At 39.8% G+C, this 17,407-nt stretch overlaps 1 protein-coding gene across 4 annotated transcripts in view; it reads left to right on the forward strand.

The window, feature by feature from the left end:
- acot7 (acyl-CoA thioesterase 7) overlaps positions 1–17,407 on the forward strand; it is a 47,770-nt gene that overhangs the window by 12,848 nt on the left and 17,515 nt on the right. For 2 of the 4 annotated variants that reach the window (XM_020088941.2, XM_069527226.1), the window contains exons 4-7: positions 2,995–3,086; positions 3,360–3,474; positions 3,860–3,874; positions 4,008–4,094. In XM_020088941.2, the coding sequence (XP_019944500.2) occupies positions 2,995–3,086; positions 3,360–3,474; positions 3,860–3,874; positions 4,008–4,094 (309 nt within the window). The remainder of the gene's footprint in view (positions 1–2,994; positions 3,087–3,359; positions 3,475–3,859; positions 3,875–4,007; positions 4,095–17,407) is intronic. The other 2 variants (XM_020088942.2, XM_069527227.1) reach the window with 1 other exon arrangement.

The raw sequence follows: 17,407 nt of genomic DNA on the forward strand, positions 1-17,407 counted from the left end.
AGCACCTGTGACTCAAGAGTGTGCTGTAAAACATTCTGCTGGTTTGGCTGCTGCTGCTTTGTGTTGATACCTGATTTGCTGTGATCGGTGGAAAGTATAATATTTTTGGGGTTGACGTATTAACTGTCAGACAAATCAGATTTTTCCTATTCCTCATTTTACTGCCAGATTTTATGTGCCTGTGCTTTCCATTGTTGCTATGCTTACATCATTATGTTTTATTACTTCTTATGTCAAAGTGCTTTCTGTTTGCTGACAATATATTCCTGTAAAATTAGCGAAGAGATGTCAGTTGGACTATCTGATGTGTAATATCCTGCTCACATGCAGGTTTCTTCTTGTAAGTTCATGCCCTCATTGCACTGCTGCAAATCTGTCACACCTTGCACTGCCAAGTACCTGTCATCAGAACATCCACATTTCCGTCTTATATTCATGGAGCTCCTGGTTTTAAAGCTTAGAGAAACTAGACAAACCATGATCCATGAAGTCACTATGTTTTTGGTGTGTTTCTTCAGCATTGTGCCAGGGTGTGGAAATCTGACTGAGCAGATTTGGAGCTTGTGTTCAGTGTGGTCACAGCCAAATTCTTATTCTTATCCCATTCACACAATTCATTAATGCTAACTAAGTAAGCCAGCTGTCCCCATTTTTAGTTGCACCTCCTCCATTGTGGCTTATTTTTGTTCTCCACAATCACTTATAAACCACATAGTCACATAGAAACCAATATGAACAACAAACCTATTCTACATGTTACAGTTTTAAGGTGAATTTAGACACAGTTTGTTTCCCCTTAACAACTTGCATGATACTGTGAAGTTTAAGTAGTGTGAAGGTAATAAGGGTGCAGGCGATAACATGATCAAACACTGACATTGTCTTCATTTGATACAGAGGGATTTCAAATTCAAATCCAGAGCCCACGTTACTATCTGGTCAAAAAAGGTTATCAGTCAGACTGGGAATGGTTCTTAGCTGGCCGGTTCATTCCAGTGCTTCACCCTCCAGTCTTTGTCTCTCTTTCTTTCTCTCTTTCTCACTCCTCCTCTTCTTCCCTCCATCCTAAACACAGTTCACTTAAAGGGTCCAGCAGGAACTAATAATAGTCACTCAGTCTTGGTAGAGTCAAGGATATGTAAATATGCCTCCCTTTCTCCTGTGGGCAACTTCCTGGTTGCTGGCAAGGGCGGGAGCCAATGAAAGGAGGAGGAGGAGGAGAGAAGTGCGGTCGGCATGGTAACGCGGCTCGACTGTCTGCATGATTTTAACTTGGGTGTAAAATGCAGATGTTATCCACGACGACTAGCCTGCTACTCCCTCAGTCTTCCTTTAACTTCACATTTCCTGTGGCAAAGTCTCAGTCACAGTGACACCCCAATTCTCCTTTTTTCATTTCATTATTTTTTATGTATGATGTGTCCTACTTTTATTTTTTCTCCATGTTGATGCACTGCACAGCTTTAATTTTGTAAACCATCCATCCCAGTGAAACTCCCCTCGCAGTTAATCAGATGGTGCAGCCTCAAGTAAGAAGCCTTTCACCTATACAGGCTGTGATTTCATTTCAACCTGATGGCCCTGTGCTGTCTTTAATCTCTGCGTCTCCCTTGCATGCCATAACAACACAACCTCAAAATAGCCCCCCTCTCTCTGTTAGGGAATTAAGTGAAAAAGTGTAAGCAGAACCGAGCAGATATTACTATGACAACCTCTCCGCCTGATTGCTATGAGATGTGATTTCCACAAGTTTCATACTTTTATCTTATGGTTCTTAACTTTCTGTCGGAAGGAAGAGCTCATGCTGCAGCCTCCAACGCCCTCAATATTTTATGATCTATAAGGTGAAAAATCTATTGGATCTAATGGATAAAATGTTAATGTCAGTGTTTTTCTATCATATTGACCCAAAAAGGGCTGGGCCCAACAGTTCCAAATTTAATGAAAATATGTTGAGTCGTTTTTGGTAATCCTGCTGACAAATAAACAAACTAACTAATAAACAAACTAGAACTTGGAGAGCATATAGGTCTGCCAAGGTTAACGCTCTAGCTTACCATGTTGAAGATAGTAAAAAACAAAATCCTGGATCCACCTGATCTGGATCCAGAAATTGGATGGGTTCTCTCTTCTCTGACTCCCACCCCCAATAAAAATTGATTGTTTAATAGGTTTTAACGTTTTTTGCATAATCTTGCAATCTGCTATACTTCTGTAACTACGGATGAAAACATAAGCTCTTTGGTGGTGGTAATAATTTTACTTAATATCCATTAATGCACAGGTTTATTCAGTAATTCTCTTTATCCTTTCTCATTGGAGTTTGGGAAAAGAACAGAACAAGGAAAAAATGAAGCTGCTATTGACAAAACAATATAACACACATATATCCATGTTTGCTGGTAGTTGTTTTGATGGACTGAATGAAAGATGTCCTATTGTGTGAAATCTGGATTTTTTGTTTTCATTTGAAAGACTCTTGTGATTCGTTTTTGAAAAAGTGCTCATGAAAACCATTTTAATTGTCACAGAAGACAACACCTCTAATAATAATGTGTCAAACAGCAAAACAATGAATGTCACAACAATTTTAATGAGTGAATTCATATTCCACCCATTTTATATTTACATTATACAAATGCAGATAGTTTGGGATTGATAAAGATCAGGCTAAACAATCTGCAAACCTCCTTAACAAGTTAAGCTTGAACAAAACATGAATTATTGTCTTTGAATATTTTCCTCAATTGTATTCTGTCCCTTTGTCTGCAAGAGAATGTCTAATGTTTGGACAGCACCAGTTGCTTTGTAAAATTTGGTTTGTGTTAACAAGTGTCTGCTTTGACAACAGCAGTTTCTAAATGGTTTGCTCCATTGTTGTTTTCTTCAAAAGAAACATCAAACATCAAAAACATGTCAATTTAGTTGGTAGCAGACTCCACGCTGACATTTTCCTGGGAAAAATAATTAATCCTTTTTTCTCTGTGACTGCAGGTGCAATGAAGCTGTCCAACAAGGCTGCGCTGTGGTACGTTCCCGTCTCTCTGAAGAATGTCGACAAGATTATGGAGGTGCCGCCTATCAAGGTACATCCATTCTGACCTTAGCAGACAGATTTTTGGCATTTTACCTGTCAGCTGTCCTCTCTTTATCAGACTCTCTTTCCTCCATATGTATGAGAAATTACACGGGAGGTCGAGGACAGCGAATCCATTGGGTCAAAATAAAAATGACATGTAACACTGCGAAAAGGTCCTATGTGCTCCTCTTGTTTCTCTTGAAACCCAGTGTATTAAAATAGTTTTATATATAGCCATGCAGGGACAGGTGTTTAATGGATGTGTAAATGTGTTCTGTAGTATGCCAGTGCAGAGCAAGCAGAGGAGGGCAAAAAGCGCTACGAGGCTCAGAAGCTGGAGAGACTGGAGACTAAAACAAGGATTAAAGACGTGGTGTCACCTCCATCCAACCCAGGTAATATCCTGTACCCTTAAAGGCTCCAAACACAAACATACAACATCAACAGAAATCTGAAGTTATGGATTATGCTTTTAACTCCCTCATAGATTGAAGATGTTGCAGTTGTTGAAACACTGTAATTACAGTGAAATATTATTGCAAAATACTGATTTAATAAAAGTAACTTATTTCTGTAGCGTAATGAAAAAATCCCTCATGCTTTCAGTATTTAATGTGCAATCCATTGTTGCAACGTTGCAACTTCAACATATGTTGGAAATACAAGAAAACACTTCCAATTTTTTTTTCAAATGTGCTTTATTGCTGTGCAAAAGTTTTCAGTCATCATGTTAATAAAGTTATTAACTTAAAGTTATTTGTCATCTTTGTGCAACCGCAGAGGATCCAACAAAAGGTATGATATGTTGTTGAGCATGCTGCATGTCAGTTCATGTGTGGAAGCATCAAGTGTTAGTCTGTGTTGGCTTGTTTGGGCCAAATATACACTCGTTAAGTTTTTTGGGGTGTTTGTGTGTTTTGCACTGCAGAGCAGCACACTGTGGGTTTCAGCCAGTCCAGTCTGATCCATCTGGTGGGCCCCTCTGACTGCACACTACACGACTGTGTTCATGGAGGTGAGTCCAACTGTTTCTTTTTTATTTACTGACTCAGGTCCAAAGTCCATCCGTTTTATATGCTGGTGTGAAGAATGAGTAGTCTCTAAAGGTCCAGTAAGCAATTATTTTAGAGGTGAATTAAATGACTACCTGTACCTTGAGGCGTCAAACTTATCTCCAAAGAGACCCAGAATTTGTAGCTGGATAAAACCAAAGCTGAAGAGAAGGGAGAGCTGAACTTATTAATGAAGTGGACAGAAACACGACTCCAGCAGGTTAACACTCCCAGTGGTATCTCAGGTCTGGGTTTCTTTTAGTTTTTTTTTCTGCACTCCAGCTTTTTTTTGGGCAGCTGTGGCTCAGGAGGTAGAGCCAGTCCTCCACTAACCAGAGGGTTGGTAGTTTGATCCTCTATTCCATGAGCTGAAGTGTCTTTGGGCAAGATGCTAAACTCCAGATTGCCCCTGATGACTGCGTCTGCAGAGTGTGAGTGTGAGTGATGAGTTATAGAGAAAGTGCTGCGCAGTGTGAATGGGGGAATGGAAAACACTGTACTGTAAAGTTCTTTGAGTGGCAATCAAGCCTAGAAAAGGGCTACATAAACACAGACCATTACCATTTACTTTCAGTGGTGTCCAACCTCTTTATATACAGTCTATGTGTCCAACATGTCCAAGAGTGGTTGATGTCATTTTCATGATATGATGATATTTTCTAAGAATCCAGTGAGGAGATGCAGTTCCTCTTAACTAAATTGACCAATGTGTTTGTAATTACCTTTTCATAGTTTTATATTATACATTTTAGCCTAAAGAATATAACTGCACATTATTTTCTCTAAAAGGAAGTAGCATTGCTGTAAGCGTGCAGTAAATGAACACACATCTCTTGCTGTAATTTTCTTCTAGTATTTAAATAAATGCAAAGTATCATTTTATAACTTATAACACTGTGTGATTGATCCAGTCTGTACATCTGCTGTTTCAGTGCAGTCTCCAAGTCGCCCTCTGCCACTTAGTCTCCGCTCTATCTGAGATCAAGGCAGGGAAAGGCGAGACTGTCCACTGCTTTGGTACTGTATGGAAATCCTGCAGAGGGAGAGTATTAAACAGAGACACTTACACAGAGAACATATAGAAAAGGATTAAAAGGTCAGAAGAATGGAGGGAGGCAGAGATTCATAGAAGACAAAGAGATGGAAACAGAAGGAGAAGAGAAAAGCAACATTTATGACTAGTGATCAAACATTTCAACACATGTACACACAAGATTCTCCGTCATACAGGATATACAGTTTATATTCTCATATGCTTTCAGTATCTAAATTGTTTTGTTAATTCTGTCCTCAGCAGTTCTCATGAATCACCAACAAGGTTCCCAAGTTTTATAGCCTTTAGCATCAACCCCCTCAGTCAGTACACTGGCACAGCGTGTCCTGTGGGACAGTAGAGTCACAGAGGAAGAAATGCTGCTGAATTTAATAGAAAGTGAAGCATCCTTGAGAAAGAATTTTATGGCCATTAGTGCTCCTAAGTGAGTGGACGAGAGATGAAAGTAAAATGTGTTTTTAGGTTCTGTAATGGAAATGGTAGTTTCTTCACTGTGTGTTTTTCTGTAGTTGTGTGTGTGTGTGTGTGTGTGTGTGTGTGTGTGTGTGTGTGTGCACTGTGTGTCTCGGTGAAATGAGTGCTGGAGTTGTTCTTTGTTCACTGACTGGTTTCTGCTCCTGTTATGAGCAGGGCTGTAATCGTAAAGAAACAGTGGCACGGACAAAACAGGAAAGGCAAAACTAGAACCATTAATGGAAACAAGAAGGCTGCTTCATTCACAGCAACATCAAAATCCTTTTTGCAAGCAAGAAGCTTCCAGTCGTGCTTTTTTCAGATATTTTCATAAAAAGTTTTCAGTCAACTTTGAAATCAAAAGCTAGAAAAACAATACAATAAAGATTTGATGGTTTAGCCACCCGTAAACAAAAATCGCAATTGTCTGATGTCTCATGCAACATAAAAAATGCAAATCCTCAGCTGAAACCTTTCTGGCTACATCTGTAACAAATCCTACAGTTTTATCAGCACCGAACAGATGACAGGATGGGAAGAGGAGGAGGGAGCTGGGCGGAACATATAAGCGTCACATGTGTCATGGTTGCCTTTTTAATTTGGAGAGCTAGCTGAAAAATCGGTCCAATTAAAAAATCAAATGAGGAACAAGCATGCGGGTCATTGCGAAAACACACACTCACACATACACACTCTACTGCTCTCTCTATATATGCCATCGCTCATTAGGCAATGTTCCCTGTTGTTCGCTGCTGCTGCTTTCACTACACTTATTTTGTTTACATAACCGAGTCAGGTCAGGCACCCAGGGCTCTCTCTCTCTTTTTCTCTCTCTCTCTCTCTTCCTCTCTTCCGCTCTCTCACCCCGTCCTCTGTCCTCTTGCTATTATCTTGTTGGACAAAAGCAAACTGACTTCTTCATGACAATGACAGGTTATTTACGCACTTTATGTTTCCCCTTTGAGGTGTGGAGAAGTGGCCTACTTAGTGTGAGCCTTAAGGAGTCACAAAGCACTCGCACATGAACATCTGAGGACACACACACACACCCTTTTTTCACTCAGGGAATCCTGACTGACAGCAGATGGTGTTAGCAAAGCCAAAACTAGACACTGTGTGACAAGTATGTCGCTAAGACTAATAAAATTAAATTTTTTACATTTTAATGCCATCAATTTGGTCAGGATTGATTTGACGGTCACATGGGATTCCATTCTGACCTGTGTGGGTGTCTCAGTCTCTCATTCAGCAAATGATGGTTGAAATTATTGAAATGAAATGACCGACAAATCCTGTTCATTAAAGGTTCAGTGTGTAGAATTTTGTGATATCTAGTGTTGAAATTGCATGTTGCAGCTGAACACCCCTCACCTCACCCTCCCCTTCCAAACGTTAAGAAGAACCTGTTGTAGCCTTTAAAAACTCAAAAGGTGTTTAGTTTGTCCATTCTGGACTAATGTAAAAAACATGGCAGCCTCCATAGAGAGGGTCCCCTCGATGTAAATATAAAGTATTTAAATACAAAGGGCCTTTTCTGGGGTTAAGAGAAAACTACAATTCATACAATTTAGATGAAACCAAGAACATCATGAGGATTATTCTACATTAAATTTCTGCAAATAGATCCCTTTAGCCTGAATCTTACACACCTTTAAATAAAAGAAAATAAAAATTAATATTTTTTTAATGACATTGGATATTTATGAGGTCTTTTAATTGGAACTACCTTCGACAGATGAAATAATCCATTTGAGAAACAAAATATTTTGAGAGTCACAAGATCTTGTTCTCAAATGTAATTTATCACTGAGTTTTATCTTTGTTATTTGAACTGTTGTTGGACCATAGAATGTAAAGACATGACTTCACGCTCCAAAAAGTGAAGCCAAAGTGTCTCGTGCCACCTGGTGGCTGTCCTCAGAATAGGTCATGAACCCTGCCATCTCCATGTTAGCGGATGGTACATGGACCAGATTAAAAAGTCAAGGTACATATCAAAAAAATATTTCTCAAAGATGATTCCTGTCATTTTAGGTAGTTCATATCACACTTCTGTATATTCAGGTGCTCATTTTTCTGTTAAGTTTAGTAATAAGTTATTTGCTGCTATAAAAACTGAAATATCATGATTGACAGCTGAGACTCATGATTAGTCGAGCAATTTTTGTCGGCAGGACCTCGCTACACTGGCACCATCTCTCAGTTGCCTCGTGTAGACTCAGGCTCCATATGAACAATCTAGCAGTGTTCATGTCTGGGATAGTTTCATTTCTGGATAGTGGAAGAATAGACGCCCATCTTTATATACAGTCAATGAGGTGGATTATCTCTTTATTCAATAAAACATTAATGTGCTGCTCAGCACTAAGTAAAGGAGAATAACCTGTGCATTGTGTCGAAAACCTTACCCATTAATACCCACAACGTTTACAAAGCCAGATGTTGTCAGTCCAGGCCTGCGACTGTACAGCTGCCACTCAAACGGCAGATGCCTGATTGTGTAATGAAAGTCTCCAACATGCCTGTAAAAAAGATCAAAGTATCAGAAACTTTGACTAGAGCCCACCATGAGTCCCTTTAACTCAATGTTCTTTCTTCTCTCTCTCTCTCCTTTTCTTTGTTGCATGCAGCTTCTTTAAAGTCTGTCCACCTCTCCTCATTATCTCATGCTCTCTCTTCCTCTTCTCTCCTTGCTCGCTCCCCTCTCACCTTCATGTTCTGAGGAAGCGTACCACCTGTTTCCATAGAAACAGCAATTGATTGCCACAGGTGGACAGCACTGCAGTCCCGATTAAATCAAACAGAGCGACGAAAAGGCTAAAGCAACAGAGCCGTTGATAGAGGTTGGGAATTGTTCTGTTGGTTATTCCTCTACATTTTCATCCGTGCACAAAAAAGTGTGTGTGTGTGTGTGTGTGTGTGTGTGTGTGTGTGTGTGACAGAGCACAGGAACACATCCATCACTGTGGCTCTATATATTATCTGTCCTCTGCTCTGATCTATGCTCAGTGAGTATATAAACATGTCACTGCTGGAGACACAGGAATTCATGGAGACAGGGATATGTCCAATGGAGCTTGTGTGATCGACCTTTATGAGGACTGTGTGTGTGTGTTTGTGCGTGCGTGCGTGCGTGCATGCGTGTGTGTGTCCCTTGACTTTGTCAGCCTTGTGTCTTTTCCAAACCAACATTGATTCAGAAATAAAATACTGAATCAGGTTGTTATGATTAAGACACTGGTTTCTTCCCTGGTAGACTGAAATATATGGTGCACCTCATTAACCCTAAAGTTTTCTTTGAAGGTTTTCATCCGTCTGATAAAACTATAGAAATCTCTGTTTCCCTGTCTGTGTATGGAACTCGTATCTTGAGAACCCTTCATTTTATTGGCTTCACACTTGACATGTGTATTGATAATGTGTAGTGTTGAAATTAGGGATGATATGGAAACGTGATACGTTCAATATTGATAACATTCGAATAAAAAGGACCAGCGCTCTGTAGCAGGAGTGGCTGGGATTATGCCGTTTATTTATTCTCAAACTTGTAAAAACCTCATCTCTGCAAGTGCAAAACCATGCTCGAAAGCAAACATTTCATGCTCACATATTTTGAGTCAAAATAAACATCATGTGGGACTCATTAGCAGTGCTGGCTGGGGCTCATCAACACAAGTGACGTTGTCAATCACAACAGCGTCTCATGACAGAAACGACAACTGATTTGACATTTCCAGGTTCTGTGTACTGAGGCGAGCTGCACTGAACTTTGAATGAACAGATCAACAGCTCTTTGTGCAGCAGTTGGTCTTTATTTGCCACGGCTCAATTACTGCAGGTCACTTCAAGAGTTTCAGAAAAAAGGCTGCTACCAGCATCACCACAGGCCAAGCCCATTCCAAACAGGCAGGTTTAGAACGAGCACTGCACTAGTATATTACAAATAAAAAAGAATCAGAATAAAGTTATATAGTCATAGTTTTCTATGGCTGCTGAGATGAAAAGTCTGTAATCTGGGATGGTAGAAGTGTGAAATCAGTGAGGAAACCTGAACGTGGTTATTACTGAGTAAAAGGATCTTCAGTGAGCTGAAGCAAAAACACAGCAGAGCAGCCTCACCATGTTCAAATCAGCCATTTAATGAAAGGAGAGTTTGTTTACTTGTGCTAAATGCTGACAAAAAATCAATATGGAATAGAAAAGGCATCAACTATTACCCCGCATCAAATTTATTCAACACAAGAAACACAACAATGCATAAAATGAATGCCTGTGTTTGTCTCTGTGTGTCTTGAAGAAGAGGGAAAGGAAATGGTCACATACTTTAAGCGATTCCTACAAGCTGTCAGGTGTTATTGTGAGTCATGCTATGAAAACGGTACAAAAGCACACACTTCAGACCACATCAACCTTGATCAGTGATGCTCAACCAAAGAAGACAGGAAAACACTGCTTTTCAGCCTGGTGTCAAGTCACTCTTTAGTTTTGATTATCTTCTGAAACGGGCAGAGGAAGGTGGCATTAATTCTTGCATTCCTGAATAGTATTTGCAGCTCCTCCCCTCAGGTCACATGCATCTGCAACAACCTCCACAAGTCAAGAAAAGAAAACACATGCAAATAGACTTAAAGGCACAGTGTGTAGAATTTTGTGATATCTAGTGTTGAAATTGCATGTTGCAGTTGAATACTCCTCACCTCACCCTCCCCTTCTGTTTAGTTTGTCCAGTCTGGACAAATGAAAAAAACATGGTGGCCTCCGTAGAGAGGAAAAATCACCTCAATCTTACACACTGGACCGTTAACACGGCCAAATACTCACAGCAGAACTAATTGTGGTAAATTTGTGAGTACTTGGTTGTGTTGTGAGTATTTGAAGGTTTTGTATTGAGATTTTTGGTAGTGTTGTGAGTATTTGTTGGTGAGTCCTTGATATTGTTGTGAGTATTTGGTAGTCTTGTTAGTATTTGGTTGTGAGTACTTTATAGTGTTGTGAGTATTTGTTTGTGAGTACTTAATAGTGTTGTGAGTATTTGGTTGTGTTGTGAGTATTGTATGAGTTGTGAGTATTTGGTTGTGTTGTGAGTATTTATTTGTGTGGTATTTGGTTGTGTTGTGAGTATTTTGTTGTGTTGTGAGTATTGTCTGAGTTGTGAGTATTTGGTTGTGTTGTGAGTATTTTGTTGTGTTGTGAGTATTTATTTGTGTGGTGTTTGGTTGTGTTGTGAGTATTTTGTTGTGTTGTGAGTATTGTCTGAGTTGTGAGTATTTGGTTGTGTTGTGAGTATTGTCTGAGTTGTGAGTATTTGGTTGTGTTGTGAGTATTTGGTTGTGTTGTGAGTATTTTCAGTGTGTTTTCTATTTGCCAAGCATATTTTGACAAACTGATGAAGTTGTTTTGTCAATTTAGATGTGCTTTGTACAGTAATGTCATTAGTTTCCAAAGATGAAGACTATTTTATCAAGCTTTCCTCCTCTACATCATGGTGGCTCGAGTGCAAGTCCACAAATTGTAGCATGAACAGAATAAACATACAAAATCTGATTAAAATGGAAACATCTTCTCACCCCCAGTGAAAATACACCCATGCTACGTGTAAATCAAGCTGATATTGACCAAAGAGGAGAAATTACCATTACCAGGTTAAAAACAGAACACAAGTGAGCCGAAGGCCAAGTTGTACATTAAGAGAACACATCTGCAGGAGCCAAGGACGTTTGCCATCACAGCCAGAGGTGTGTTAATCAAAAAGTCCTTTATGTGACAGAATTTCCATCACAGGAATAGTATCTCATTGATTTTCCCAGGCCTGTGGTGTGCATGGAGCTTAAAGTGTAACAGTAATCATCGCTGCACTCACCTCCGATTTGCAGAACTTAAAGCTGCATATGAATCTGTTGATGCTGCTTGGTGTTTAGTAAAGCGTGCCACAGCTGGAATGGTTAAAATATAAAGAAAATATGCAGTTTATGGGACTTTTTAAGAGGATGTGAGTGGGTTGCTGCGTGGCAGTAATGTTAACAAGAGCTGTTTCTATAGTAACAGCTCATTAGGAGGCAGTTTAGAGCCGTTTGATACCGTCCATGATTAAAGCACATATTGGGGAGGGGAAGAGAAGGACAAGAAGAGAAATGGGGATTGTCAGTGGTGGATAAAAATATAGGCTGAGGGCAAGAACAGGCATTTGAGGGAAGGAGAAGAGACTAAGATGGAGGAAGAACATTTCAGATGCGATACGAGGAAATGTGAGAGAGGCAGAGGTCACAGATTCTTTGCTGTCGATCTCTTGGTGTCGCACTCTCTTCGCCCTTACATCACTGGGTGCTTTGCATAGTGTGCTGAGCCATTTCTAATTAAACTGGCTTGAAGTCGGTTGACAGGGCTGATGAGTGACACGAGCTGCCCAGAAGATTCTCCCCTTTGTTCTCATGCCTGCTGCCAATGGACAGCACTGTGCAGGCAGATTTTGGGTAAATCGTCACATGGAATCTAATCAAAGAGGTATTCTGCCCGGTGGCAAACTGGGCTGCACTAGGGACCTGGTTACTAATTGCCCTTTTTTCCCCATTTGGAGTGAGCTGTCTTTCCCCCTTCACACACACCATCTCCAACCCACCCCTCACCCCCACCCCACCGCACCCCATCCCCACACTCTGCCTTTCGTGTTCCCACCCTACGGGAAAGGGAGAGTCATAGTGTGCCATGTCACCCTGTGAATGTGTAACGCCAGGCCCAAGGCTGTCTTGGCCTCGCTTGTCCTCATTTCCAGTCTCACATTGAGCTTCGCTTCAACCTTTTACATCCACTGTACAAGGAGAGGGTTGAGTTGCATTAACAGTTCCACTGATGGTTTGTGACTAATAAAGACAAGCAGCTTTGTTTTACTCAAGGACAGTTCAGCCCTCCACTCTTTGTCTGGTCAATTCAGTTACAGGTTTCTACTGCAACGGATAAATTCTGGGCTGCCTGCTGCATGAAACGGGGTTAATAAAATATTATGCTGAAGCTGCACTAAACTCTGGATAATCTCCTGACATTCTCTGGAGGGGCTGTATGTGATATATAGAAAAACAAAACCAAATCAAAACAAAAAATTATAGAAGACGTTGAAAAAGATGTCAAAAGACATGACCTCCACAGCAGAATAAATACATTAAGTCCTGCCTCTGCCTGCTGCTCCACCCCTCAGCTGAATGCTGCCGAGATTTGAGTCGTTGTAAATGTGTCTGAGCTGAGATTCTCCTGCTGTGTTGTTCATGTATGAAAGGCAAGCTCTGCAGAGAGGGTGGCCATTCTCCAGACTCCATGTCTGAATACTGCTTGAGAGAGACGAAAAAACTCAAAAAATCTCAGACACATGGTGATAATCCTCATTTAATAGTTTGTTAATGTATTATAGATAATAAGAAATATACATTTTACGATATTAAAAGTTACAAGAGCAAAAAAAAGGAAAACTGTAGAAAAGTGTATATTTCATTTACAACAGAAATTTTCTTGATTTGGGACTTGAGTCACAGGAAGGTGTGTGCGCCAATCAGCTCTGCTGTCAAGCCGAATGACAGTAATTTTCCAACATCCAAACCTGTAGGTTTCTGATACTCGTAGCCACTCTTCAGCCATAGAAAACCTCTGCGAAAAATGAATAGTGTGAGTAAACTGGTGTAATTATTCCCCCAGCACCCGCCGTCCTCTTTCTCAAGGCATCACGGGAGCTGTGGAACAAGACCATGGCAGCCCACTGTCACTGCTCCACTCAGAGTCAGATTTCCTCAGAAATGTTCAATCCAAACCAAAAATAGAAAGTCATCAGTCTATTTCTATTTAATTGATTTCACAGGGTCATAGAGGTCATGCCATCAAGTGATGTTCTTAACTGGTCCAGTCTAGCCACTTGCCCATGAGCATTCATTTCCTCCACAGTACGCTGAGAGGGGCTTTTTTCTGTCCTATATTTACCATGCATGACCTCCCAAAGATTGTTTTATTCTGATAAGAGCCTTCATACCATTACAGATAAAAAGACTGAAACACAATCTCATTCTCACCAGTTAATATTTGTAAATTGAAGATCAAATGAGATGAAACCTCAGAAATGCCGTGTCACTTTGTTTATCAAGGATTAATATCATCAGAGTTTATCAGCTGATTTTTCCGACCAGAGCTGCTGCTGCTGTGAGACAAAAACAAAAAAACACATAAAAGCAACAGCAAGATCTTTTTTATTGTAGTTAGATTCTCTTTTTGAATACTGCTTGATTATTATAGAGTTATAGTTTTCCTTTATAACATAAAATACCAAAGTTAGGGACCTATTAGGTTCAGTAGATTATCTTATTTTAAAAGCTAGCAGCATAATCATCAGTAAATTCCACTGATGCAACATGCAATTGTTTTTTTAGCTCCCAGAAGCTTTGAGTGGAACATACATAATTGAAAGGTTATCTGTAGGACATGTGTATGCATATGGCAGCAAACCTTAAAAGCAGATGTTCATAGTTTGTTGCTCTCAAGTGCAGCCTCCTTCAGTTTTGAACCAAAAAAACGTTCAAATTTTGGACATCTTCAAGAGTTCAGGGAAGGAAGTCGACCATGTAAGTCTCATAAGAGGGAGACAGTACAGAAGCAGTAACAACAGAGAACTGCTTCAGTTTGAGTTCATGCCTCAGTGAACATTTACTTTCTGGCTTAAATAAAGGAATGGATAATTTATATATATATGTATTCATGTAGGTGTTCATATTCTAGACAAAACCTTTTTCTAAACACAACACTGCCACCCTAAGTCCACATGGCAAACTTGTTGCTTATTTACACATTCGGACAATTCAGAACAACAATCATCTTTCTTGTGGAATCATGTCTCTTGGCCATCTGCTGAATAGAAATGCAATATTTTCTAGTCTCTCTATTTTGGTCTCCACCAACTCCTGAGGGAAATATATTTGTCATTAGCAGCTAAATGCTCCACTATATTCACTACCTTCTGTCATGTGGTGCTAAACAGGAAGTGTACAGTGTCTTTTAATGCTTGTTTGCTGCCATTAAAAACATTAGTGATGAGATTGGGGTAAGGCAAAAGCAGTTTGTTCGCTTTTTTGAAAACTCCCCAAAAATTCACTATAATTTGCCATAGAGATCGACAGAACTGGGAATTGTAGAGTCGGGTGATGAGTCTCTGAGTTCATCTCTTCTCATACAGTCAAGTAATCCATTATAAATGTGAAGATATTGATTATAGTTATAATAACTTTGCTATGGCCCCATTAGCAGCTACTCCTTAGTCATAGACAAGTTTTAAATATCAGAAGTGAGGAAATATGGAGACCACTGTAATAAAACTCAGGTAGGGCAACGTGTCTTTGAATAGAAATGAACCGTTTAGATTGAGTTTATCGCAATACATCGTTCAATTTCATCATCTCATCAGGTCATGATCCATCTCCATCAAGTGTTACCATATAGATGAGTGTTACAGGCTCAGACACAACCACTCCCAGCTCTGAATAGCAGCAGCCTGCTGTGCTTTGTACTCGGGGAGAACATTTCAATCTTAGCTGAGATCCCATCAATTTTCACTACATAGCTGAAATGGGAAGAAAGAAACAGTCGAGATGGGTTTTGAAAAATGCTTTGCAACAGGCTTAAGGATGTGAGATATCGGATTGCTCTCTGGGCCACTTACACTTAAGGCACAGCATCAGACTCAGTCAGGGTGTGTTAATAATAATAACAATAATCATATTTCTTTTATATATCACCTCACAAAACAGTTACAAAGTATACCAAAAATTAAAACGACAACTTAATGATAAACAACAGAAATAATATTGTGCTATATTAAATTAGATATATAAAAGTGAGTAAAATAATCAACAAGTTAAGAGCCAGGAGAGCTTGAGAGTTTTATATAAATGTATGTTTTAAGAATTGACGTATATAATTCAGTATTCATATTCCAAGCCCTGATTAAGCTCACTCATAAAAATGTGTCTTTAAAATGTATTTAAAAGAGGATAAGAAGCTCACTTCGAACAGAAAAGGCTGTGTCCCCAGCAGAAACTGTGGATTGTTAATATTATCGATCCGAGTTGAAGATGATGGATCCTTTTAACCGCGTACTTCCGAGTCAGAGCTTGATCCAATTTCTCCTGCATCCAGACTTTTCCTACATTTAAAATATCCAGTTACAATTGGATGTGTGCCAGAAAAACAAGTCCACTTTCCAGCTACTTTTGTACATATCAACACAATCAACAAAATAAAATGAAAGTGATGTTGTATTCATTTAAGAGGATAAAAGCATGTTTCCGTCTTAATCAGCTCAGCCGGTCCTCTTTTACAAGGAGCGTTGCATTTGGGAGCAAGCGGCACAGTCTGTTGGTACTCCCACACTTTGGCCGACATAAATAGAGATGGTGGTGGGAGCCTTTTTGGGCCAAACTAACTATCAGCGAGCAGACGTATTGATTTTCTGTAGCATGAGAGACACAAAAAACAGCTACCAGAGGGAACGACTGGGGCAACTGGAGCGTCTAGCGAAGGGCATGAACATCTTTAAATGAGCATACGTTCCCAAAGACGCGCACATTACACATGCACTCACACTTTCTCTGAGATGAGGAACAGATGCCACCCTCTTCCTCGCTTCTCTCTACAACCCACCCACTCCATACAAGATGTCCCACTTTCTGTGAGAAACCCACAAACAACTGTTTTCCTTCACACATGATCCAAGCTGCCAAGGGTGTTAATGTGTGTGTGTGTGTGTGTGTGTGTGTGTGTGTGTGTGTGTGTGTGTGTGTGTGTGTGTGTGTGTGAGTGTGTGAGTGTGTGAGTGTGTGGGTGTGTGAGTGAGTGTGTGAGTGAGTGAGTGAGTGAGTGTATGTTTGGTGTAGTCTGATAAACACAGGTGCTCACCTTGTGAGCTCTGCTTTATCGTAATCATCAAACTTTGATTTCCCGTTCAAAGTGCTTTCTTGTGCTTCAAATCATTTGCAAGCTTCCAGTGCTCTGTGCAAACTTTTTGATGACGGATTGTTTGATGGATATGTTCTCAGATCTTAAAAGTGAAAATTGACCTGTCGTATTTATAGTTTTAGTATCAAATAGTGTACCCAGCACCTGTCAGCTTAAAAGGTGGCTGTTAAATGTTCTTACACATAGAACTAGATTCATTTAACTCATGTGACTTTTCATGTGAAGTATAAACTCTTAAACAACCATGTGATCTAGAGCACACAGTCACAAATAAAGCTTTTAAAACTAGAACATTTCAATAAACAGAATATCTCACAGATCAAGGCCATGATGCACCAGTTCTAAGCTCCAATTTGGCTGATGTTCAAAGATCCCCATCTATTGCACCATAATCCACTTCTCTCGCTCACTGTGTTCAAAAACACATAATACCTCACTATTTAATCAAATTAGGTTAAACATACTTGTCACAAGTAATAACTACTGTGCTAACTAAATGTTTTGAGCACAGAAGACAGTGAAACAACAAAAAAGTTAATTTATCAGTGCTCCCAAAGAGATGTGATGTGATGTGGTGTGTGACTGGTCATACTACTTAATTAAAGGTAGTGACAGATCGCCTTATTGTGGAAATATCCTGGAGAGCTAAAGGTAGATTGGGGCATATCATTTGTTTTGTTTTGTCATATTGTTAATTATTTATATTACCATGAATGTGTAATACATTAGGGAACATTTATTTGACGTTTATCAGCTGCAAAAAAACAACTTAATGTTAGGGCATGCTCA

Source organism: Paralichthys olivaceus, chromosome 6 (genome assembly GCF_024713975.1).
Source record: "Paralichthys olivaceus isolate ysfri-2021 chromosome 6, ASM2471397v2, whole genome shotgun sequence".
Taxonomy (NCBI): Eukaryota; Metazoa; Chordata; class Actinopteri; order Pleuronectiformes; family Paralichthyidae; genus Paralichthys; species Paralichthys olivaceus.